Genomic DNA, 26388 nt, shown 5'->3' with positions numbered 1-26388 from the left:
AGTGTAAAAAATTTTTTTTTTTTACACTTACAAGCTGGTGTAGCCCCCAACTTTTCCTTTTCATAAGGAGTAAAAGGAGAAAAAGCCCCCTAAAATTTGTAGTGCAATTTCTCCCGAGTACGGAAATACCCCATATGTGGCCCTAAAGTGTTTCCTTGAAATACGACAGGGCTCCGAAGTGAGAGAGCACCATGCGCATTTGAGGACTAAATTAGGGATTGCATAGGGGTGGACATAGGGGTATTCTACGCCAGTGATTCCCAAACAGGGTGCCTCCAGCTGTTGCTAAATTCCCAGCATGCCTGGAAAGTCAGTGGCTGTCCGGAAATGCTGGGAGTTGTTGTTTTGCAACAGCTGGAGGCTCCATTTTTGGAAACACTGCCATACAATACGTTTTTCATTTTTTATTGGAGGTACAGTGTAAGGGGGTGTTTATGTCGTATCTTACCCTTTATTATGTGTTAGTGTAGTGTAGTGTTTTTAGGGTACATTCGCACTGGCTGGTTACGGTGAGTTTCCCGCTAGGAGTTTGCGCTGCACAAAAAATTTGCCGCAGCCCAAACTTGAAGCAGGAAACTTACTGTAAACCTGCCTGTGTGAATGTACCCTGTACGTTCACATGGGGGGGGGGGGGGGGGCAAACCTCCAGCTGTTTCAAAACTACAACTCCCAGCATGTACTGACAAACCGTGCATGCTGGGAGTTGTACTTTTGGAACAGCTGGAGGCACACTGGTTGGAAAACCTTCAGTTTGGGTCTGTTACCCAACTCAGTATTTTCCAACCATTGTGCCTCCAGCTGTTGCAAAACTACAACTCCCAGCATGTACTGATGGCCAAAGGGCATGCTGGGAGATGTAGTTATGCAACAGCTGGAGGTACGCAACTACAACTCCCAGCATGCTGAGACAGCTGTTTGCTCTACATACTGTAGCCCTCCAGATGTTGCAAAACTACAAACCCCAGCATGCACAGACAGCAAACAGCTATGTGAGCATGCTAGGAGTTGTAGTTTTGCAAGATCTGGAGGGATACAGTTAGACACCGCTGTATAGTGGTCTCAAACTGTAGCCCTCCAGCTGTTGCAAAACTACATATTCCAGCATGCCCAAACCGCTGTCTGGGCATGCTGGGAGTTGTAGTTTTGCAACATCTGGAGGGCTACAGTTAGACACCGCTGTATAGTGGTTTCAAACTGTACCCTCCAGATGTTGCTAGGCAACTCACCGGCTTCTGTAGGATCCAGCCGCACTACATCGTCACTCGCCGATCACCGTCACCCGCAGCCTCCGGACGGGTAAGTGGATCTTCGGCGCCCGGTCCCTGTCATTTCCTCGTTCTGCCCCGCCAATTGTGGGTGGGCAGGACTGGGAAAACGAAAGTTAACCCCCCCCTCGATCTGCTATTGGTCGTCGCTTCTGGTGACCAATAGCAGGGATAGGAGGGGTGGCACCCCTGCCACCTCGCTCCTATTCCTTCAGGGAGATCGTGGGTGTCTTAGACAACCGCGATCCCCCTTATATTCCGGGTCATCAGGTCACCATAGACCCGTAATGACCCGGAATCGCGCAAATCGCAAGTGTGAATTCACTTGAGATTTGCCACGATCGCCAACATTTCAGTAATTTTTTCCAAAGGGTGTGCATCCAAATATTAAGTTAAGGGTGCCAATAGTTTTGTCCAGACCATTTTTGGAGTTTGGTGACCTTATGTTCAATTTGCTTTTTTTCCTCCCTTTTTTGGTTTAGTTCCAATACAAACAAAGGGAATAAACATGTGTATAGCAAAACATGTGTTACTGCAATCCTTTTCTGTGAGAAATACTTCATTCTCAAGAGAAATTTCAGGGGTCCCAACATTTACGGCCATGACTGTATATGTGTATATAATGTTAATTTTACAGTAACAGACAAGCATGTAAAGATGTATTGATTACATTTTATTGACCACACAGAATAAAAAGTTTAAAGGGGTTCTCCACTGGAAAACTTTTGTTTTCTAAATCAACTGGTGCCAGAAAGTTAAACTGATTTGTAAATTACTTCTATTAAAAAATCTTAATCCTTCCAGTACTTATCAGCTGCTATATGCTCAACAGGAAGTTCTTTTCTTTTGGAACTTCCTTTCTGTCTGACCACAGTGCTCTCTGCTGACACCTCTGTCCATTTTAGGAACTGTCCAGCGTAGGAGCAAATCCCCAGAGCAAACCGATTCTGCTCTGGACAGTCCCTGAAATGTGACTAAAAAATATATACAACAAGTGTATAACCAGTCCTCAAGGGATTACAAAGAGTAAAGAAAAAAGAGGATGGGGAAGGGAAGGTGTAGGATGTGATGTATAGTGTAAATGTATAATAAGTGTAGATATACAATCAGAATAATGTGTAGAATAAATCTGTACTCATTAGGTGATAGTAGGTGTGCTCAAACTAAATTCATGTAATGGCACAAATAATACAGTAAAAATTGATTAACAATAGTAGTATCAATCTATCTGCATAAAAATTCCACCCACACCTGCACAAAGGGCATGTATGAATAGATATATATGCATACAGATTGGTAGAGAAGAACAATAGAAAATATGATAAATTGCAGCAGATAAACTAAAACAAATAAAAATAAAAAGCTGAGAATAGATATATAAAAAATATAATAAAAAATGTATTCCATATAAATCATCATGGATACCTGGGCAGGGCCCTTGCTCCACAGAACACCACAGAAAAAATGAATAAAAAGATGGCTCAAATAATGATGGAAAGCATAAGAATAAAATTAATAGTCCATCTTAATACTTGCAATATACTGGAGAAAAATGGATACAAAATTACTCTACGTTCTGTTCTTGAAGAGGAAAGATGTAGCAAACATTAGTTTATAATTTGTATCGAGGAGGGTGACTGCAAGCTTCCACAGAGTGTTGCCGATCGTTAGATGGTACCTGCAGTGCACTGAGGTTATGAAATATATGACCAAGGATGATAGTACCTTGTTTTCAAATGCCGTTACAATATTACCGTAGATAGATGCAGTTGGTCCCCTTCAGAGTGGCGTGCTCCGTAGGATATAGGGATCGTTGCTGGCACGGTCCTGCGCCCGGCCTTTTTACGGTACTGGATGGCAGGAGGCAAACAGTAACAATAGCACGGCAATAGCGTAGCAAAGTACTGTGAATGGTCAGTGTCCCTCGTGTCTGTTGCGCGCGAACCGCACAGTTGGGTTTAAAATGTGGCACTCCAGCGCTGCCGAGGTAAGTAAAGATGGATCAGATAGTCTTTGATCTAGAATATAGGCTATACGAGTTTCACGGCTGACTGCCGTATTCCTCAGTAGCCAAAATATCTAACAGAGGTGTTAGCAGAGAGCACTGTGGTCAGACAGAAAGGAAGTTACAAAAGAAAAGAACTTCTCGTGGAGCATATAACAGCTGATAAGTACTGGAAGGATTAAGATTTGTTAATAGAAGTAGTTTACAAATCTGTTTAACTTTCTGGCACCAGTTGATTAAAAAAAATTTCTTCCAGCGGAGTACCCCTTTACAGAGAAGTAAAACCGACATCCCACAAAAGTTGCAATATTGTGGAGTTCCGACCCCACACACACACACAAATATATATATTTTTTCTTGTTGTGTTGTACATTATATGGTAAAATGAAAGGGGTCATTACAAAGTACAATTGGTCATGGAAAAACAAGCCCTCATATGGCTCTGTGGATGGAACAATAAGAGTTATGGCTCTTAGAAGGCAAAAATGCAAAATGGCATCAAGGGATTAGCAGTGTTCTCATCATAGGGGATTATAAATGTTTATGTACATTACATAATATTCCCTCTTTATATAATGCTGTGCTATATATATTGTATGTGAGAACTGACCAACAATAATATACTGTATAATTTGTATATGTGACCTAGTCCAGGACCTGTCTAATTCACATGTCTGCTCTTTCTGTTTACAGTTCACCATTCTCTCATTTCTTTACTGTTGCATTGGGTTCGGACAAATCTGATACCACTTTTTTTTGCATTAATAATCCTTAAAGTGGCAAAGAAAATAACCCATTGATCAAGACTGTAACTTAGGCTTTATATCTCAGTATTGGAAACGCACATACTTGCTCTCCATTTGCATCATGGGACTTTTTTGTTGAAAAACAAGTTCATCATGGTCTTGTAAAAACTGTTGTAAAATCTGTCAATTTTTTATATTTATTTTTGTAAAAAAAAAAAAAAAGACTTGTAAATTAAGATTAAGGACTATTAAAATATTACAGCTCTAGTGTTTTATATTTATACTGCTTGTCTTATTATCGTGTAATGTGATTAAAATGAAGATGGAGTTGTGCTTGTAAACATATGTAACTTACTGCTGTTGCTTTTCTTCATTGTTGGTTGCTTGATCTGTCTAGCTCTGCTTTTGTGGGGCACAACTATGATTAGTGGCTACAGTCAGAGCTCATCTACAACCCATATCATGATCCATCATAGACTCAGTCCATTTCTTGTTTTGTTGCTGTATTATATACTTCCGACCAGAGCTCTGCATCGGGATTGGGATCCATCAAAATCCAATAAAAAGCTTGTGGGTGGGAACGGGAGGTAACAGAACATGAACTGGGTCCTGCAAACCTCTGAAATGACACAAGGGGGTGAAGACATGGCACAGGGGGTAATGAAATGGTAGGGGGGGGCACTATTTCTAAAAACTGACAAAAATGTTTGCGGAAGCAGGCAGGATTGAAGACACATTGTGGGAATGGGCTGGAGTGGAACACTTACCTTGTGGGAGCTGGCTGTAATGGTCAGAAATCCAGCAGGAGCGGGATTTAACAAAACAGATCCCACGCAGGTCTCTACTGCAGACCACCAGAACTGACTTTGTGAGTGTGAGATGGCAACAAAGAATATAGCTGGTTCACCTGTATGTGCAGCTTGATGGGACACACAGACTAACACACTATAAGCAAGTGCAAAAAAAACAAAGGTTTGTCCAGCATCCCTATTGCTGTAGCACTAGTCACATGTTCATCTCATCACAAGACAGGATATAGTATAATTGACACATTTCATGTTGACATGCAACCCTTATTCATCATACCTTATACTGTGTTCTGTGTTGTGAAGATACAAATATGTGAATCAAGTTACAGCAATAAGGCTTGCACTTGTGATAACACACACCAGAGTGGTCTAAAATAACATTTTAATATACTGTTCCTTGTGTAATTAACCAAAATTTTCCTATTCACTTGCTTTTAAAATGATCAACATAAAAATGTTTAAAATGTAATGGGAAAAACGGCCACTAGGTGGCTCTGTTCTGTTCCCTGCCACAAATAATACAGTGAGTTTGGTCTCCTCCCAGCCTGACAGGAGTCCAAACTCAGGAAGTGCTTTTCTCTGCACTTAGCTTGATTTGAAAGCTGCACAGAGCCTGAGGTCTTCTATTCTTCACAGCACTGCAATTATGTGAGGGTGGAAGTGGTCCCCCAGCAGACTTCAGTGATGTCATACCTGCTGGGAAACACCCACTTTCTCCTGCTTGGAGACTGCACTGTGTGAGCAAGAAAGTCGGAATTATTACTTACCGATAATTCAGAACCATCACAACAGAACCACATGAGATTACCCCCTATCTACATAGGAACAGGAAGTACAAGAGAGGTTAAAAAGCCCCTCCCTCCAAACCCCCCTCAGTGTTTATAAATTACTAAGAGTGCAATTATTAAATATACAAATACATATATAAAATAAGGGCGGTAATAAATAAGTAATAATTCCGACTTTTCAGATTGTCCCTCAGGACAGCACCACATGAGACATACCAGATAAATGTAGACTTAGGGAGGGACCAAGGCCTTCAGCACCTTTTAGCCAAACCCAAGGTCCTTAGAAGAGGCCACATCCAGCTTATAATACTTGAAGAAGGTGAGAAGAGAAGACCATGTAGCCACTCTGCATATCTGTTCTAGAGAAGCCAAAGCTCTCTCGACCCAAGAGACTGAAACAGCCCTTGTGGAATGAGCTTTAATGCCTACCGGAACATCTTGACCCGCAGCAGTATATGAATGACAGATTACAGACTTGAACTATCTGGAAATTGAGCTTTTTGATGCTTTCTTCCCCCTATTTGGTCCTTAATATTGAACAAACAGGTTTAAGTCTTTCCTCCAGGTCTTAGTAGTCTCCAGATAATGTAGACCACTCTCCTGAATTATGTCCTGAGATCTATGAAAATTAGATACGACTTTTGGGAGAAAGGCAGGATTAAGCTTAGGCTGGCTTCTCACCACGATTTGACCTTCCGATGCACAGATACGATTTCGGAAGCTCAAATCGTCTGAAATCGTATCTGTGCAGGGACAGGTACAGACAGATATGGAGCCGTTAACTATTATGGGGCTGCGGACCCGATTGTAGTCAGCTAGTGACTATGATCTGGTCATTTTCTCAGGGGATCTGATTTTTGACTCGGACTGAAAATCGTGGTCTGCCACGATTCTCAGTCCGTGTCAAAAATCTGACATGCTGAGAAAATGACCAGATCATAGTCACTAGCTGACTACGATCGGGTCCGCAGCCCCATAATAGTTAACGGATCCGTATCTGTCTGTACCTGTCCCTGCACAGATACGATTTCAGACGATTTGAGCTTCCGAAATAGTCTGTGCAGCGGACACTCAAATCGTGATGTGAAGCCAGCCTTAAGAATAATCTTATCATCAAGCACTGTAAGGTTAGGATAATCAATAGACCAGGCTTGGATTTCACTTACTCTTCTGGCAGATGTTATTGCCACTAGAAAAACAGTTTTCCAGGTAAGAAACTGATTCCGATAAAGGCTCAAAGGGACTTTTAGTTAGATGATAATACAAGGTTCCCAAGAGGAAGTAAGATTACATACATTATTCTTTTGACCCATTTGTGTTCAGCAATACTGAAATATACAAACAGCCAAGGGCTGCCATCTGAACTTTAAATGTACTTGAAGATAAACCTAAATCAAAACCATCCTGCAGGAAATCTATCATTCTGGGAATATCTGGGTTAACCCCTTAAGGACGCCGCCCATTTGGGCCTTATGGACGCAGACAATTTAATTTTTATGTTTTCGTTTTTTCCTCCTCGCCTTCAAAAAATCATAACTCTTTTATATTTTCATCCACAGACTAGTATGAGGGCTTGTTTTTTGCGCAACCAGTTGTCCGTTGTAATGCCATCACTCACTTTACCATAAAATGTATGGCACAACCAAAAAAATACTATTTGTGTGGTGAAATCAAAAAGAAAACCGCAATTCTGCAAATTTTGGAAGGTTTTGTTTTCACGCCGTAGAATTTAGGGTAAAAATGATGTGTTCTTTATTCTTTGGGTCAATACGATTAAAAGGATACCCATGATGACATACTTTTCTATTACTGTTACTGTTGTTAAAAAAATCGCAAACTTTTTAACCAAATTAGTACGTTTAAAATCCCCCTATTTTGAAGACCTATAACTTTTTTCAGTATAAGTGGCGGTATGAGGGCTAATTTTTTGCGACGTGATCTGTACTTTTTATTGATACTATATTTGCTTATATAGAACTTTTAATCTATTTTTTATAACATTTTTTGGGAATAAAATGTTAAAAAAGCATCTATTTTGGATTTTTTTTATTTTCACGTTCATGCCGTTCACCGTACGGTATTATTAACATTTTATTTGAATAGTTCAGATATTTTTCACTTTTTTTTACTGAATTTTTTTACCTTTTTTACTTTTATTTTTACACTTTAATAGTCCCCATACGGAACTATTTATAGCAATCACTCGATTGCTAATACTGTTCAGTACTATGTATAGGACACAGCACTGATCAGTGTTATCGGTCATCTTCTGCTCCGGTCTGCAGGAAGGCAGATCAGAGCAGAAGACGCCGGGGAGGCAGGTGAGGGGACCTCCGTCTGCCGTGCTGGATGATCGAATCGCCGCGGCAGCACTGTGGGCGATCCGATCATCCATTTTAGTGACCGCGATGCTGCGGCTGCCGTGATCTGTACTGATCACGGCATCTGAGGGGTTAATGGCGGACATCCGCAGGATCACGGATGTCCGCCATTACGGGCGGGTCCCTGGCTGCGATCAGCAGCCGGGACCTGCCGCACATGATCTGGGCATTGCTCCAATGCTCACGGTTATGCTTAGGACATTAATGTACGTCCTGGTGCGTTAAGTACCACCTCACGTACATTTACGTCCTCCGTCGTTAAGGGGTTAAGAAGATCCGGAGGAGAGGAGCCACACCATGATAAAAAAAAAAAATTTAATTGCTTTAGGTAAATGGAGGATGTAGAATACTTTTTAGGACGGTGTCAAGCACTTTCTTAGAGAGACCCTTTTGTTCTAGCACAAGCCTCTCAATAGCCAGGCTGACAGTTGGAGATCCTTTAGATCTTTGTGGAATAGAGGGCCCTGGCACAATAGATCGTCCCTCCGAGGAAGAAGAATGGGCTCCACTATGGCAAGTTCTTTTAGAAGACTGATATGAGAATAGAAGATTGAGGAGGCACTCATGGTTAAAGGGTACCTCTCATCAAAAAAACTTTTGATATATTATAGATTAATGTATGCAGAATAACTTTACAATTGCATGTTATTTAAAAATATGCTTCTTTCTATTTAATTTTCCACTTTGAAGAAATGACCACTAGGGGTCTCCCTACCAGTCCTGGCAGCAAGCATTTCAGACTCATGCTGGAGTCCTAAACACTACGAGCTGCCAGTCTGCTTTGTTCACAAAGGAGAACACTCAGAGCTGCCAGCCTGCTTTGTTCACAGCCTGTTTGGCTGTGAACAAAGCAGGCTGGCAGCTCTGAGTGTTTAGGACTCCAGCATGAGTCAGAAATGCTTGCTGACAGGACTGATCGGGAAAAATACAATAGAAAGAAGCATATTTTTCATTAACATGCTATTGGAAAGTTATTCAACATTCATTAATCTAAAATATATCAAAAGTTTATTTGATGAGAGGTACCCTTTAAGGTGCAGCAGGCTTCTTTATTTTCAGTGCATACTCGAACAGCAACAGCAGGACGCCATCAAAATACACAGGTGTAGTGACAATTGTTTCACGCCCCTTCCGGGCGATTCATCGTTTGGACCTACTTGTATTTCTGTAATGAAGTTTAGTTATTACTTTCCATGTCTGTGTATAGTACCTTATGTGTGTTTTGCTTTTAATGTGATTTTAACTCACTTCTAGCTACACCCTACACACCACACGTCACCATGAGAGGTGTATTTACCTGTTGTGACGGTGGAGTGGAGGCAGTCTGATGAAACACCTGGAAGGGACATGAAACAAATGTCACTACACCTGTGTACTTTTTGATGGCGTCCCGCTGTTGCTGTTCTAGTATGCACCAAAAATAAAGAAGCCTGCTGCACCTTAATCGTGAGTACCTCCTCAATCTTTTTTTCTGATATTGGACTTTGCATGTTATTTCTCAGAGGATTGAGCACCGTGACCGATGCGGTTAGGAACCTGCTCCGCCGTAACGCTGTATTGTTTGCCTGAGCCTGCTAGAGATTTATTTTGCTAGAGACACCAGTGGCAGTCTTTCTCTTTTCATGTGTCTTTTAGAAGACTGAACCAGAAATTTTCCCCTTCCTAGTCTCACCTTCTAAAGAGCTCTCATGATTAGAAGAATTGGGAATACGTATGCGAGATTGAAGGACCATACTTGTTGAAAAGCATCCGCCACATCCAGGTTTACTCTTGGGTTGAGAGAGAAGAATAGGTCTATCTCCGGAAGGCCCCAGCTTTGAGTCAGGGAGAGAAAAACTTGAGCATTCAGGGACCATTCCCCTGGATCTAAAACATGGCGACTTAAAAAATTGGCTGCTGGGTTGTCTTCCCTTCAGATGTACTGCAGAAAGGTATAACACATTTTGTTCTGCCTAAATGAATATTTTCTCAGCTAGAATCTTTGGGCATGTGTCGTGTTCTGCCCTGATGATTGATAAAGGCCACTGCTGTAGTGTTGTCCGAATAGACCTTTACATGAAGGCCCCCAACTAGATTTTTTTGAGTTTTAAAGCTTTCAATATTGCTTTTAATTCTCAATTCAAGGAACAGGTTCGAGTTTCTTGAGACCAGGAACCCTGAAGTTGGAGATCTTCTACCACAGCTCCCCAGCCCCACAGACTGGCATCTGTTGTTATGGAGATAGATGGATGAGAGATCCATGGTACCCCAACAAGATTTTCTTTCTTCAGTCACCACTTTAGGGATTTCTTTACAATAAGAGGAACCTTCATCTTGTTCTCTAGGGAGAACTGAGAGCAATTCCAGGTCTTCAGTATTTGTGACTGAAGAGTTCTGCAATGACTCTGACACCAGGGCACAGCTGGTATGCAGGAAGTCATTGACCTCAGCAGGGACATGGCCTTCCTCAAGGCAACAGTCCAACCCCCCCCCCCCCCCCCCCCCGTCGTTTCCTACCTGTGTCTGTCTCCAGCGATGATCAAGGGTCCCCACGCATCTGTTCCCCGTGACATCCAGGGGTGGGCAGAATGGGGGTTGTCCTGCGCTGCCATTGGTCAGAATCAGTTCTGACCAATGGCAGCGGATAGGATGAGATCGCAGCACTGCGACCTTGCTCCTATCCCTCAGGATGATCGGGGCTGTCACTGACAGCTCCGATCATCCCTATTTTCCGGGTGATTGGGTCACCAGAGACCCGATCAGCCCGGAATAGCAGAAAATCGCATGTCTGAATTGACATGCGATTTTCTGCAATCACCAACATGGGGGGGGGGTCTCAGGACCCCCCTGGGCGATGTGCCGATATCCCTGCTGAATGATTTCAGCAGGCATCCTGGTCTGGTCCCCAAACGGCTAGCGGCGGGGACCGGAATTCCCACGGGGGTATGCATACGCCCCACGTCCTTAAGGACTCGGGATGCAGGGCGTAGGCATACGCCCGGCGTCCTGAAGAGGTTAGTAGTGTCATGAACAGTGAAAACCTGTTGTTTTTTTAGGTTTCAATCCTGAAAACATGAGATCTTGGATAGAAGTGGATTCTGTGGTTTCACGAATGTTCATAGCATTTCTGACAGCATTAACCAGAATTTGTGTGTCCTCAGAGGAGAAATAATATCTCTTATCATTCCTCTGGGTACAAGGTTCAATAACTTCACCTATCTCTTGAGAATTGGAACCCAAAAAAACAATATCTACTTCAGAATCTGAGTCAGAATTTACAAAATACAGGGGTTTTTAAAGGAGGAGGATCTGAAAAAGAAAGATCTGAAATATGTGAGGGATCAACCGGTGGAGATGGATCAATAATCGGAGCTTTAGGCAGAGCCGCAGCAACAGAAGTTTGAACTTCAGATTTTATATAAGTTCCTTCAAAAAAGATGGGGAATCCAGCTGAATTATCTTATCCATACAGGCTTTACATAAGGGTTTATTATATCCTTCATGCAGTATAATAACACAAACCCCACATTTCTTATGTTTAACTTTAGGTTCTTTATCCTTAGATTTCTTTGGGCCTCCTTGTCTCCCTGAAAGGAGAGAAAGGAACCCTTAAGAACAGGGAATTATAAAAAAAAAAAAAAAAATGTCCCCTCCAAATGGGTCAGAAACATAGAATGTGTCGGTAGATAAGAACCATTTGGCCCATCTAGTCTGCCATGTAAAGACAGCATAGAGTAGGCCTTCACCAGCGGATCCGCAGCGTAAAAAACGCTGTAAATCCGCTCGTGTGAACGTACCCTAAGACAGAGAACTTCCGCTTTCTGGAACTTACTGAGTTGCTGGGTCCTGTGCGCTCCAGAGATGCACAGCGGGCAGATACCGAACTATCCATGGTGATCCAGAAGATGTTGGATAGAACTGGGTTTCCTTATATGTCCCAGGGTTTGAATTTGGCGCCAACCTCCCGAAATCCTAATCCGGCGTCTTCAGGTAGGCGCCTCCATCTTGGAGGCAGGACTTCTGCTCTCCGGCCAATGACAAAGGGCGTGCGTGCATGACATCACCTGCTCACGCGCAACGTCTCCGCCGGCAGGACCCGGAAGTGACCAGACACAGAGCTGTTTTGTTTTTTTTTTTGTTTTTTTTAAGTGGTAGGTGTGTTAGGAGTAGTTAGGGAACATAGAGTTAGTTTAGAAACGTTTATTTGGTGACTGGTACTTTTTTCAATAATGAATGATAAATTCGCATATAAACAATAATTGTGTGATCACAGCCAACAACAGTGTGAGCATTGGCAGAGACAGGAGATGTTGATTTCAGCTAAAGCTGCACGAGCCAATCTCTAATTTTTGCAATGCCTGGGTGCCCTCCAGCTGTTTCCAAACTACTAGCATGCCTGGACAGTTATTTTTTTCAAGATGAAATGGCCTCTATGCGGAATGCATACTGGATTGAGTGTGGGAGGGGGGAATATATAAACTCCATCCTGCTGTTGTCCATGGCCATCCTATGGAATTCTGTGTCCTCTAAACACAAAATCCCACTGAAATTCAAGCCTCATTAACTTCAATGGGATTCTGCAAAATATAAGGCTGGTGTTATATTTTTCCAGAAAGCGGAAGTTCGCTGTCTTAGGGTACGTTCACACGAGCGAATTTACAGCGTATTTTACGCTGCAGATCTGCTGGTGAAGGCCCACTCTATGCTGTCATTACACGTGCCTGCTGGTAGCGGCAATACGCAGGGACGAGCAGACACACTGCGGCGATGTGCACAGCGTACTCGCACATTGCGGCCACTCTCCCTGCTCTGAGCTAGGCAGAGAGCTCCCGCGATATGTGAGTATACTGCGACTCGCACATCGCAGTGTGTCTGCTCGTAGCGGCGTACAGCCGCTACGAGCAGAAACATGTAAAGACAGCATAGAGCAGGCCTTCACCAGCAGATCCGCAGCGAAATACGCAGCGAAAATCCACTCGTGTGAACGTACCCTTAGGCTGCATTCACATCTCATTTTTACAATATGGGTGCCGGATCCAGCTGGGGGAGGGGCAAACTGGGCTCTCCCGTACCCCAGCCATACCAGCGCTGAACTCCATTCACTTTAATGAGCCGACCGGTGTCAAACGGTGACTCCGGAAAGCTCATTTTTGACCCGTATCCAGTTTTGTGACCGGACCTAAAACCGCAGTATAATACAGTTTTAGGTCCGGTCACAAAACTGGATACGGGTCAAAAATGAGCCGTCCGGAGTCACCGTTTGACTCCAGTCGGCTCATTAAAGTGAATGGAGTTCAGCGCTGATCCGGCTGGGGTACGGGAGAGACCGGTTTGCCCCTCCCCCAGCTGGATCCGGCACCCGTAGTGTAAAAACGAGATGTGAATGCAGCCTAAGTGGGACTGGAATCCCATTGAAGAGAATGTACAGTAAATTTTGGCAAAATTCCACACAGAAATTCCACTGTGTGATCACAGTCACGCTCAAACCCAGGACCACGGTGCTGCAAGGTAACACTAACCATAGTTTCCTTCATTGTTTACCGGGCACAACTCTGCACTCAAACTATCTTCTGCAGCCTCTAGTGATCTCCAGTCTCACAAATAAAACATTTTCTCTTAATCTCCCGTTGCAGACAAGGACTTCTGCTGTAGCAAACTGCCATAGAGCCAAGTTTACCTGCCAAGACAGTGCTTAAAGGGAAACTGTCAGCCTGTTCACCCACACTAAACTCAATACACTGGGTTATAGTGTGGGTGAACAGGCGTCCAGGGGGTCACTTAAATATGTCCTGAGATGTCCCCAGGACCTACTGGACATATTTAACCTCTCAAGGACTCAGGGCATACCTGTACGCCCTGAGTCCGGTCCCGGTGTTAAAAAACGGGTGACCCGGCATCACACCGGGTCGGTCCCGGCTGCTAACGATAGCCGGGACCCTGGGCTACCGCGCGCTGTTAACCCTTCAGACGAGGCGATCAACTTTGAAAACGAAAGTAAACCCTTCCCAGCAGCTCAGTTAGGCTGATCGGGACATCGCGATAAAATCGCGATGTTCCGATCAGTTGGGACGCAGGCGGAGGTCTCCTTACCTGTCTCCGCCGCGTCCGATCGGGGTTTGATTGCTCCAAGCGTGAGCTACAGGCTTCAGCAATCGAGCCCCTATCTCGCTGATCCGTATAGAGCTATGGCTTTGCAGGGATCAGCATAAGAGATCAGTGTGTGCAGTGTTCTAGGTCCCTATGGGAGCTATAACATTGCAAAAAAAAAAAAAGTGAAAAAAAAATAAAAGTTAACAAAAGGTAATTTAACCCCTTCCCTAATAAAAGTTTGAATCGCCCCCCTTTTCCCATAAAAAAAAAATAAAAACTGTAAATAAAAATGTACATATGTGGTATCGCTGCGTGCGTAAATGTCCGAACTATAAAATTATATAATTAATTAAACCGCACGGTCAATGGTGTACGTGCAAAAAAATTCTAAAGTACAAAATAGCATATTTTTGGTCACTTTTTAAATCATAAAAAAAATTAATAAGAAGCGATCAAAAAGTCCAATCAACACAAAAATGGTACCGATAAAAACTTCAGAACACGGCGCAAAAAATGCCCTGTACGTGGAAAAATAAAAAAGTTATAGGGGTCAGAAGATGACATTTTTAAACATATAAATTTTCCTGCATGTAGTTATGATTTTTTCAGAAGTGCGACAAAATCAAACCTATATAAGTAGGGTATCATTTTAATCGTATGGACCTACAAAATAATGATAAGGTGTAATTTTGACCAAAAAATGCACTGCGTAGAAACGGAAGCCCCCAAAATTTACAAAATTACATTTTTTCTTCAATTTTGTCAGCTTTCGATCAGCTAATGCTGAGTACGAAACTTGCTCTAGCAGAGACTCGTATCTGAGATTACAGGGGCAGGAGTGTCCGAGCGGTTGGACCCCCACAAGCAGCCATTTATCCCCCATCCTGTGGATAGGGGATACATTTACCGCTGGACATCTTTAACCACTTAAAGTTCAACTGTCATGAGTTTTAACCCCCATAAACCAGCCCCAGCTTGACAGTTAGAAAGAACAGTTAAATCATACCTTTTGCTGCTTTCTAGCAGCTTTAATGATGCTAAAAATTATTTTAACGATAGTTGGCAACAGTCGGATAAGCATGGCTATGCCTGCAGCCGCCACACCTATCCCCTGTATGTCAGCAGGGCCGGCGTTAGGGCGGGGCAACCTGGGCAATTGCCTAGGGCCCCCATCCAAAAAGGGGCCCCTGAAAAGATTTAGGGCATTACTAACAATACTCCATTTTGCGCAAAATCGCAGTAAAATGACGGCTTTTTTTTGCGCCACGATTTTACCGCAAATTTGTGCAAAATGCAGTATTCAGGGCATAAGGCACTAACACTCCTCCCCCACCTCACGTCACCACGTTCGGAGAAACGCAGCAGGCAGCACTCCAATAATAAATCCCCCTCACATTCTGCTTGCGCTCCACTGCTCGGGGGCCCGGGCAATGGCTGCCAGCACTTTATATTTTTCCTTCTACTATCTGCGGCCCTGCAGGGCTGAGGAGGCCAGGGGCTGCTGGGAGCCGCTGCTGACCTGACCCTGGCGCAGAAGCAAGGCAGCCTCAGCCAACCCGATCTCCAGCTATCATCTCCTGGGGGTAAGGAGAGGCTTTGGGTTGGGGATGTGTATTGTATATGTGTGTGTATGTATGATGTGTGTATATGTATTATGTGTGCATATTAGATTTATGTGTATGCATGATCTGTGTATGTGTATCTATGATGTATGTAGTATGATGTGTGTATGCGGTTTGTTACAGTGTGTCACCCCATTAGTAAGGAGATTACATGAGGGGGAGGTTTGTTACAGTGTGTCACCCAAGTAGTAAGGAGATTACATGAGGAGGAAGTTTGTTACAGTGTGTCACCCCAGTAGTAAGAAGATTACATGAGGAGGAGGTTTGTTACAGTGTATCACCCCAGTAGTAAGAAGATTACATGAGGAGGAGGTTTGTTACAGTGTATCACCCCAGTAGTAAGGAGATTACATGAGGGGGAGGTTTGTTACAGTGTGTCACCCCAGGAGTAAGGAGATTACATGAGGAGGAGGTTTGTTACAGTGTATCACCCCAGTAGTAAGAAGATTACATGAGGAGGAGGTTTGTTACAGTGTATCACCCCAGTAGTAAGGAGATTACATGAGGGGGAGGTTTGTTACAGTGTGTGACCCCAGTAGTAAGGAGATTACATGGGGAGGGGGTTTGTTACAGTGTGTCACCCCAGTAATAAGGAGATTACATGAGGGGGAGGTGTGTTACAGTGTCACCCCAGTAGTAATGAGATTACATGAGGGGGAGGTTTGTTACAGTGTGTCACCCCAGTAGTAAGGAGATTACATGAGGAGGAGGTTTGTTACAGTGTGTCGCCCCTGTAGTAAGAAGATTAAATGAGGAGGAGGTTTGTTACAGTGTGTCACCCCATTAGTAAGGAGATTACACGAGGAGGGGGTTTGTTACAGTGTGTCACCCCTGTAGTAAGAAGATTAAATGAGGAGGAGGTTTGTTACAGTGTGTCACCCCAGTAGTAAGGAGATTACATGAGGAGGGGGTTTGTTACAGTGTGTCACCCCATTAGTAAGGAGATTACATGAGGGGGAGGTTTGTTACAGTGTGTCACCCCAGGAGTAAGGAGATTACATGAGGAGGAGGTTTGTTACAGTGTGTCACCCCTGTAGTAAGATTAAATGAGGAGGTTTGTTACAGTGTGTCACCCCAGTAGTAAGGAGATTATATGAGGGGGAGGTTTGTTACAGTGTGTCACCCCAGTAGTAAGGAGATTACATGAGGAGGTTTGTTACAGTGTGTCACCCCAGTAGTAAGGAGATTACATGAGGAGGAGGTTTGTTACAGTGTGTCACCCCAGTAGTAAGGAGATTACATGGTTGTAGGCTGTATGTTTGTGGGGGAATATACTGCCAGTCTAATGAAAGGGAACTATACTGCCAACCTAATGTGGGGGAAATACTGACAACCTAATGTGGGGGAACATACTGCACCTAATGTGGGGGAACTATACTGCCAACCTAATGTGGGGGAACTATACTGCCAACCTAATGTGGGGGGAACTATACTGCCAACCTAATGTGGGGGGAACTATACTGCCAACCTAATGTGGGGGGAACATACTGCCAACCTAATGTGGGGGAACATACTGCCAGCCTAATGTGGGGGAACTATTCTGCCAACCTAATGTGGGGGGACTAAACTGCCAACCTAATGTGGGGGAACAAACTGCCAACCTAATGTGGGGGAACTAACTGCCAGCCTAATGAAAGGGAACTATACTGCCAACGTAAGGTGGGGGAACTATACTGCCAACCTAAGGTGGGGTAACTATACTGCCAACTTAATGTGGGGGGAATATACTGCCAAGCTAATGTGGGGGAAACTATACTGCCAACCTAAAGTAGGGGGAACTATACTGCCAACCTAATGTGGGGGGAACTATACTGCACCTAATGTGGGGGGGAACTATACTGACAACCTAATGTGGGGGGGAACTATACTGACAACCTAATGTGGGGGGGAACTATACTGCCAAACTAATGTGGGGGAACTACAACCTAATGTGGGGGAACTATACTGCCAACCTAATGTGGGGGAACTATACTGCCAACCTAATGTGGGGGAACTATACTGCCAACCTAATGTGGGGGAACTATACTGCCAACCTAATGTGGGGGAACTATACTGCCAACCTAATGTGGGGGAACTATACTGCCAACCTAATGTGGGGGAACTGTACTGCACACCTAATGTGGGGGAACATACTGCCAGCCTAATGTGGGCGAACATACTGCCAACTTAATGAAAGGGAACTATACTGCCAACTTAATGAGGGGGAGCTATACTGCCAACCTAATGTGGGGGGAACTATACTGCCAACCTAATGTGGGGGAACATACTGCCAAACTAATGTGGGGGAACTATACTTCCAAACTAATGTGGGGGAACTATACTGCCAACCTAATGTGTGTGTGGGGGGGACTATACTGCCAACTTAATATGGGGGGGAACTATGCTGCTTAAAGGGGTAGTCCACTGCCCCAGCGTTCGAAACATTTTCAGCAGGCCAGGGGCGGGTGAGGCAGGGGAAGGGGGGTGGCAACAGCTGGAGGCACAAAATGGGTCGGGTCACTGGCAGATCCACAGATGTTTCTGGCACGGAAATTCCATTTTCTGTGTCCGCACAGAATGCATGGCTGTCTATGACCATACATTTTATGATGCTGTTTTGCGCTGGATTTCTCTGTGTTTCCTCACAAGTTGCTGTTGCTCCACACCTGTCCGTGCACTTCGCTCTTGCAAAGGGGGGAGCTGAGCTAATCTGCACTAAATGGGGTCACATTGCGACCCCAAATTACCACAGCCACAAATTCATCCTGGATGGAATTATTACGTTTCTCATGTTGTAGTCACAGCCATTTGTGGTTTGCTGGGCAGCCTCATTTACTCGCATTAGCCGAGATGCAGCACAATTCAGGGGGCGCAACATAGTGATCTTTGAAGAAAGAGAAGAACTCCAGCTCAGCTCAGGAAGATACGGCTTTATTCACATAAACGAGGCAACAGGTAACAGGGAGGAAGTGACGCGTTTCGGCCAGGTGCTGGCCTTAGTCGTACAATAATTAGACGTTCTAAGAACCCTCATATATGGTTCCGAGAGTGAAGGCAGGTGCTCAGGGACATACAATCACCGGCAAACTCTCATTCACGATCGGAGCCATTCACATAGAAAAAGACGCAAAAATATAAGAGAGTGCACATGTTGATGTCATAGTATAAACAAATAGTTAAAGGAAAAACATTTATTATATTTAAAATATATGAAAAGTCCACAATGAATAAAAATATTAGTATACTTGTGAGCAAGATAGTAAATGTGCATGAAAAACTAAGCAATACATGCAATAACTCAGAAGTATAAAAATGGATATAAAAATGAACGCACGCATTCATTTTTATACTTCTGTGAGCTATTACATGTATTGCTTAGTTTTTCATGCACATTTACTATCTTGCTCTCAAGTATACTAATATTTTTATTCATTGTGTACTTTTCATATATTTTAAATATAATAAATGTTTTTCCTTTAACTATTTGTTTATACTATGACATCAACATGTGCACTCTTATATTTTTGCGTCTTTTTCTATGTGAATGGCTCCGATCGTGAATGAGAGTTTGCCGGTGATTGTATGTCCCTGAGCACCTGCCTTCACTCTCGGAACCATATATAAGGGCTCTTAGAACGTCTAATTATTGTACGACTAAGGCCAGCACCTGGCTGAAACGCGTCACTTCCTCCCTGTTACCTCGTTGATGTGAATAAAGCCGTATCTTCCTGAGCCGAGTTCTTCCCTTTCTTCATGATTTATCCGGGTGAGGTCCACACCCACTCCGCGCCCAGCATCCAGACCAGGGATTGAGCCGGAATATCTGCTTTCTGTATGCAATCTGGGGGCCCCATTTTTCATTTTTGCCCAGGGCCACACTTAGTCTAAAACCGTCCCTGTATGTCAGTGCTGAGGACGTTGTGTGATTGGTCCACAGGTCCCAGCACTGAGAAGCCTTATTACTGAACTGTTGGAAGAATAAATGGCGCCCATTCATCTATGCACTCCAGTGATGCGGGCAGCCAGCACATACAGCAAGCACTAGCTCTTTCTGCTTGTACTTGCTCCCTATAAACCAGCGCGCGGCGTAATGCTGTAGCGGAATGATCTGGCTGCCCGCATTGCATCACAGCAGTAGATGAGACCGGGTAGCCAGATCATTCCGCTACAGCATTACGCCGCGCGCTGGTTTATAGGGAGCAAGTACAAGCAGAAAGAGAGCTAGTGCTTGCTGTAAGTGCTGGCTGCCCGCATCACCGGAGTGCATAGATGAACGGGCGCCGTTTATTCTTCTACAGTACAGTAATAAGGCTTCTCAGTGCTGGGACCTGTGGACCAATCACAGTGTCCCAGCACTGACAGAAAGGGGATAGGCGTGGCAGACTTGCCAACTATCGTTAAAAGCATTTTTTAGCATCATTAAAGCTGCTAGAAAGCAGCAAAAGTTATGATATAATTGTTCTTTCTAACAGTCAAGCTGGGGCTGGTTTATGGGGGTTAAAACTCGTGACAGTTGCGTTTTAAGGATGGAGGGCATACAAGTACACCCCCGATCCAGATTCCTTAAGGACCCAGGGCGTACCTGTACACTCTGATCCCACTAACAGGGTTTAAACCATTCTCAAGCTGAGAAGAGGTTAAACCCCGTGGGTCCTGGTTGCTACAGGCAGCCAGGACCCACAGTTAATGCTGGCACCGCCGATCGGGCCGATGCCCGGCATTAACCCTTTAGATGCCGCAATAAAAGTTGATCACAGCATGTAACTGAAAGTAAAACTATCCTGGCAGTGGATCGCGACATCCCGATCAGCTTACTGGATGACGGGGAGGGTCCTCACCTGCCTCCTCGTTAATGATCGGCGATCTACTACTCCATGCCTAGAGAGCAGCAGAGTGCCGGTGACACTGATCAATGCTATGCTACAGTGTAGCATTGAACAGTAGCATCGAAAGATTGCATGGTATAGCCCCCATAAGGTGGCTAAGAAAAAAAAAAGTGAAGCCTCTTTTCCAATTTTTTTTTAAATAAAAAAAAATAAATCCTATGTGGTACCACCACATGCATAAGTATTATAATTAGAGATGGTGCAAAGTTACAGCAATTCTATTCGTCATGAACCTCGGCAGTTTCGGACTTATCCTGCATAAATTAGCTCAGCTTTCAGGTGCTCCAGTGGGCTAGAAAAGGTGGATACAGTCCTAGGAGAAAGCTGACAGCTCCCTCCTGTGGATAGGGGATATATTTTTTTTTGCCAGACTACCTGTAACATTACAAGAAGCAACACAAGTTAAGTTTGGGTGGACACTTTATTAACACATGTACATTTATTTGTCCTCAGGCTTGTTGAAGCAGTATGTCAAACAGCACTTTCCACAGTAATGCCTGTCAAAGTGACTGGCCATGAAGACTCCAGCGCCGCACTCGTCTGATGGGCACTCACGTCTCAAGCGGTGGATTTTTCCATTCTCATCAACCTTAAAAAGAGGAAATGTTCACATGAGATTCCATACGTTAACCAAATAAAACTGTAGGGCTACTGAGAGTGATCTTCATGGGTACTGAACTTAGGCCTTTAAAGAGTCATACAAGTCAAAATTCCTGCCACAATATGCAAAATGTTTCCAAGTGCTGCAATACTTAGCCAGAGTGCCAGTGATTTAGCATTTCATGCAGAGGTGGCCCAAAAATGGCCACCACACTGGAAGTTTACAGCTTTACTATCACACAATGCTTCTTTCAATTATACTTTTAAAAAGGGGTATTCCGGACGCCGCTTCCGAGATGGGAACGCGACGTCATGTCACACCACACCCCCTCCATTCACGTCTATGGGAGGGGGCATGACAGCTGTCAAGCCCCCTCCCATAGACATGAATGGAGGGGGCATGACAGCTGTCACTATCTCAGAAGCAGCGCCTGGCACAGATCGCAGGGGCCACCAGCAGCGAGACCCCTGCGATCATACACATGGGGGTTAAGATGTATAAACCCAGAATACCCCTTTAATAAACCCAACATGAAGGGCCAAGGTAGAGTAGGAGCCCTACTACATTCCGTTAAGATTTTACCTTGTAGTACTTGAGCACAGCAAGCTTGACCTTCTTTCTCTTATGCTTGTTCTTCTTGGGTGTGGTGTAAGACTTCTTCTTTCTCTTCTTAGCACCACCACGGAGCCTCAGCACTAAGTGCAGGGTGGACTCCTGTAGAAGGTAAAGAGCATGAAAAATATTGCCAAAGATTTTAGCACCAGTAAGCTGACCATCAATGAATCCACTAAAACAGCCTCTGTACATTATAAATGAAAGGCCATCACTTATACTGATACTAGGGTGAAAGAATGTCTACCACCAGGCTTACACTACAGAATTTCAGAGCAAAAGTACATTTTAAAATTACACTCTGTGCCCTGCTCTAGAACAAAACTTCTATCTGCACAGCAGTAGGAGACTGCACATGGCCAAATAGGAAACTATCGCATTCTTCCTATTCTTAAAGGAATATTTACAAATTTCCCCCAAGTACAGAAAAGTAAAGAAAAGTCAAGTCCCCCCCCCCCCCCCCCTTAAAATAGACCAACCTTTTGGATGTTGTAATCTGAGAGAGTGCGGCCATCTTCCAGCTGCTTGCCGGCAAAGATCAACCTCTGCTGATCAGGAGGAATACCTGGAGAAACAGGAAGAAAATCAGGTCAACACCACCCAAAATATAATACAATAGCAAAGAGTCAGCCGCCCCCCCCCCCCCCCCCCCCCAACAAAAAAAAATCCCAGAATGCATTGCTTTCTCAGCTTTTCATCACAACTAGAGATGAGCGAACTTACAGTAAATTCGATTTGTCACGAACTTCTCGGTTCGGCAGATGATGACTTATCCTGCATAAATTAGTTCAGCTTTCAGGTGCTCTGGTGGGCTGCAAAGAGTCTCCTAGGACTGTATCCACCTTTTCCAGCCCACCGCAGCACCTGAAAGCTGAACTAATTTATGCAGGATAATCATCAACTGCTGAGCCGAGACGTTCGTGACGAATCAAATTTACTGTAATGCTCATCTCTAATCCCAACTATCCTGCCAGTTCCCCACCCACAGATTCTACAGTTTCTTTCAGGGTACATTCACATTCTGCAGATTTTTCTGCAACTGCCTTTAATAATATTTGCCTTATTATGCAGAAACTACACACTGTCTACATCAGATCCAGAGCATATGAAACCTTAGGGCAGTGTTTGCCAACCAGTGCACCTACAGCTGTAGCAAAACTACAACTCCCAGCATGCCCAGACAGCCAAAAGGCTGTTTGACAACAGTTGTAGGGCACCCTGGTTGGAAAACACTGCCCTGGGGTATGTTCACATGTACTGTATATGCTGTCAATTTTATGGGGTGTAAATCAAAAATAGGGACTGTTCACATGTTTTGTACACTGCAGATTTTATGCATTATATCTAAGAGTGAATTTACAGTCCAATATCCCTGGCAAGATCAAGGGCAAGGCAACAAAAAGAGCACCGCCGCCTCAATTTACGTATTTATTGTCTGTGACTACACATCCTAGTGACATGGAGATGCTGGTCACGTGAGCGTTCAGTTGGCGCTTACGTGAACAGCGACTCCACATCACTAGGACATGGAGTCACAGACAATAACCGACATCTCTGACCAGAGCAGCATATGTTTGCTATGGGGATTTTCTCCTACTCTAACAGTTCTTAAAATAGACAGATGTCAGCAGAGAGCACTGTGATCGTGATGTAAGCAGAGAGCTCTGTGTTCCAAAAAGAAAATAATTTCCTCTGTAGTAATCAGCAGCTAATAAGTAGTGGAAGGATTAAGATTTTTTTTTATAGAAGTCATTTACAAATCTGTTTAACTTTCTGGCACCTGTTGATTTAAAAAAAATAATAAATAAAGTTTTCCATCAGAGTACCCCTTTAACCCTGTAATAAATGCCCCAATGAGAGGTAAAGCAAAACAGAACAAAGGGAAGGATCACAGCCCCAGTGCCAACAGACTGGCAGCTGCGGGGGACTAAGGGAAGGAGAGTATGCTCCCTTATCTTTATAGCACCCTAAGTCCACTATGAAAAAATTCTCAACAGGATACCCCTTTGAAGTAAAAAACTTAAAAGGAACTTTATAGGTTTCTGTAATTCAAATGAGAATTATGTAGAACTCACCTTCCTTATCCTGAATCTTAGCCTTGACATTTTCGATAGTATCAGAGGGTTCAACCTAGACAAAAAAAAATGTTATAAAACCGTCTCAAATCATTAACCTACATGAAGGAATTTACAAAATGGCGGATTTATCCAAAGCTGTATAGACGAGTGGTGCAGTTGCCCATAGCAACCAGATTGTTTATGTTTAAAAAAGTAAGGCCTTTGCAATAAAAAAAATAAAAGCACTGATTGGTTGCTATGGGGCAATTGCACCACTCTTCCTATCGATCTCCCTTTTCTATAAAAACGAATACAGACAGGTCAACAGGACAAACCCCTACATATTGGGGTCAGGAGCTTCTGCTGATGTAGAATTCAGCTCATGAGAGGGATATGCTTTCACACCAGTATAAGGCCAAGTTCACACTGCGTTTCTGCAGAACCCCAGAAGTAACCACTAGATAGAGAGAATACACATACATACCATAAACATTAGGGATCGACCGACCATCGGTTTGGCCGATATTATCGGCTGATATTCATGATTTTGGACATTATCGGTATTGGCAATTACCTTGCTGATAATGCCCCCACCCAGAGACCGCTGCCCCATTGACTCCCCCCATCCCCGGTTTTATAATTACCTGTTCCCGGGGTCCGCGCTACTTCTGTGTGTTGCGCAATGACGAGCGACGTCCTCAACGCGACATCACCGTCAATGCGCACAGTGACAGCTCAGGACGCCGCGGGAGCCCGAAGTAGCGCGGACCCCGGGAACAGGCAATTATAAAACCGGGGATGAGGGGAGGCAATGGGGCAGCGGCGGTGGTTGGACTAGGGAGCACCCCAGGACAGGCAGGGGGAGAGAAGTGGGTGACAACGGTCTCTGGCCCCGCAAAAGCCGCTGCAGTTCATTGATTTAAATCGCCCGCTTTAAATAATTGATCTGCCGCAGCTCCTGTGGGGCCGTTGGGGGGGGGGGGGGGGGTTATCAGCCTGAAAGGTCCCAGATTATCGGTATCGGCCCTAAAAAAAAAATAAAAACTATATCGGTCGCTCCCTGAGAGACACACACACACACCTCCCAGCCAACGTATACCAGTGTTTCCCAACCAGGGTTCCTCCAGCTGTGGCAAAACTACATCTTCAGGCAAGCCTTTGGTTGTCCGGCCAAGCTGGGAGTTGTAGTTTTGCCACAGCTGGAGGCACCCTGATTGGAACACTGACATACACAGTGTGCTGCAGCAGGCCCCTTTCATTTCAATGGCCCAGATTCCTTGTGACAGGCCTCAATAGTAAGAATTAGCCCGAAAGCAGTCACTATAAAAAGGGGCCACCACAGAATACATCCGCACCCTTTGACAGGACACACTGACCCCTCTAGTGCACTTCAGAAACAGCATGAAAGCATCGAGTCCCGTGAGGATAATAGGCACAAACTGAAGTCCATGTTGTGTGTGAACAGGTCCTAGATAGACACTTGTGACACTTTCGGAGAAGACATCATTGGGAATAAGTTCTCTCTTTCATCAGACAACCCCTTTTTAATGTCAATGGGGTATGCGCAGATTAAAGGGCTATCCCTAAAATTTATTATCTGGGGATAACTAGGGGATTCATGGAGAGGTCAATCACTGGGACCCCCAATCCTCAGACTAGAGGAGAAATTGCCCCCCACAATGAAATGAGCTCAGCGCTCGCCCACCCCAACTCCATAGAAAGTGAGTGGAGTACTGGCCTTACATGTTGGGGGTCATTTCTCCATTCTTGTGATCCACAGGGGTCTCAGCAGTTGGATAAGCCTAAGGATAGGTCAGTGGTCTCAACTGTGACCCTCCAGATCAGGGTTTCCCAGTCAGGGTGTCTCCAGCTGTTGTTAAACTACAACTCCCAGCATGCCCGGACAGCCAACGGCTGTCCGGGCATGCTGGGAGTTGTAGTTTTGCAACAGCTGGAGGCACCCTGACTGGGAAATACTGCTCCAGATGTTGCAAAACTACAACTCCCAGCATGTCCAATTTGGCAACATCTGGAGGTCCACAGTTTGGAGACCACATGTCACTACCCCCATATATCACCCAAGCCTCTCCATACAGGCTGGACAGCTGAGCCCCCTCTCTTTACAGATCTGTCAGGGCATGCTGGGAGTTGCAGTGTTGCTGGAGAGCACTGTGCCTTCATAGGATTCCCAAGGCTCCATGTCCCCAGCACTGCGGCCTGTACCCACGTGGCTGAGCTGACCGCACATGGCCCCCGCACAGACACATAACGCTGTCCCCATTCACACGGTGCGGTCAGGTCACGTTTCCGCCAGCACACGCCGCGCGCACGCACCTCGAGGGTGATGGTCTTCCCCGTGAGGGTTTTCACGAAGATCTGCATCTTGGCGCCGGATCCACCTGCAGAATATTAAACGCGGTTAGAAAAGCCGCCAATACCGCATCCCTCCCGAGTCCCAGAGCCCCCGGAATACTGGATAAATACCGCAACACCCCGGAGCCGATCCGCCACACTCACCTCCTGCTAATGGCGGATCCTGGAGAGAGGGCCTCCTTCCGGCGGCTACGG

General features: G+C 44.6%; 2 protein-coding genes across 7 annotated transcripts in view; one reads left to right on the top strand and one right to left on the bottom strand.

The window, feature by feature from the left end:
• Window positions 1–4341, top strand: part of MTIF2 (mitochondrial translational initiation factor 2) — a 66752-nt gene extending 62411 nt beyond the window's left edge. For 5 of the 6 annotated variants that reach the window (XM_056567781.1, XM_056567779.1, XM_056567778.1 and 2 more), the window contains one exon: window positions 3964–4341. The gene's annotated coding sequence lies outside the window, so the exon portion shown is untranslated. The remainder of the gene's footprint in view (window positions 1–3963) is intronic. The other variant, XM_056567776.1, reaches the window with a different exon arrangement.
• A 16611-nt stretch (window positions 4342–20952) lies between these two features.
• Window positions 20953–26373, bottom strand: RPS27A (ribosomal protein S27a). The gene is made up of 6 exons (XM_056567774.1): window positions 26338–26373; window positions 26155–26219; window positions 23839–23893; window positions 22243–22328; window positions 21734–21865; window positions 20953–21139 (listed from the first exon to the last, which is right to left on the bottom strand). The coding sequence occupies exons 2-6, from the start codon at window positions 26200–26202 to the stop codon at window positions 20990–20992; spliced, it is 471 nt and encodes a 156-aa protein (XP_056423749.1). The 5' UTR covers window positions 26203–26219; window positions 26338–26373; the 3' UTR covers window positions 20953–20989.
• Window positions 26374–26388: the final 15 nt, after the last annotated feature.

This window comes from Hyla sarda, chromosome 3, assembly GCF_029499605.1.
Source record: "Hyla sarda isolate aHylSar1 chromosome 3, aHylSar1.hap1, whole genome shotgun sequence".
Taxonomy (NCBI): domain Eukaryota; kingdom Metazoa; phylum Chordata; class Amphibia; order Anura; family Hylidae; genus Hyla; species Hyla sarda.
This window is presented reverse-complemented; position numbering and strand designations above follow the sequence as displayed.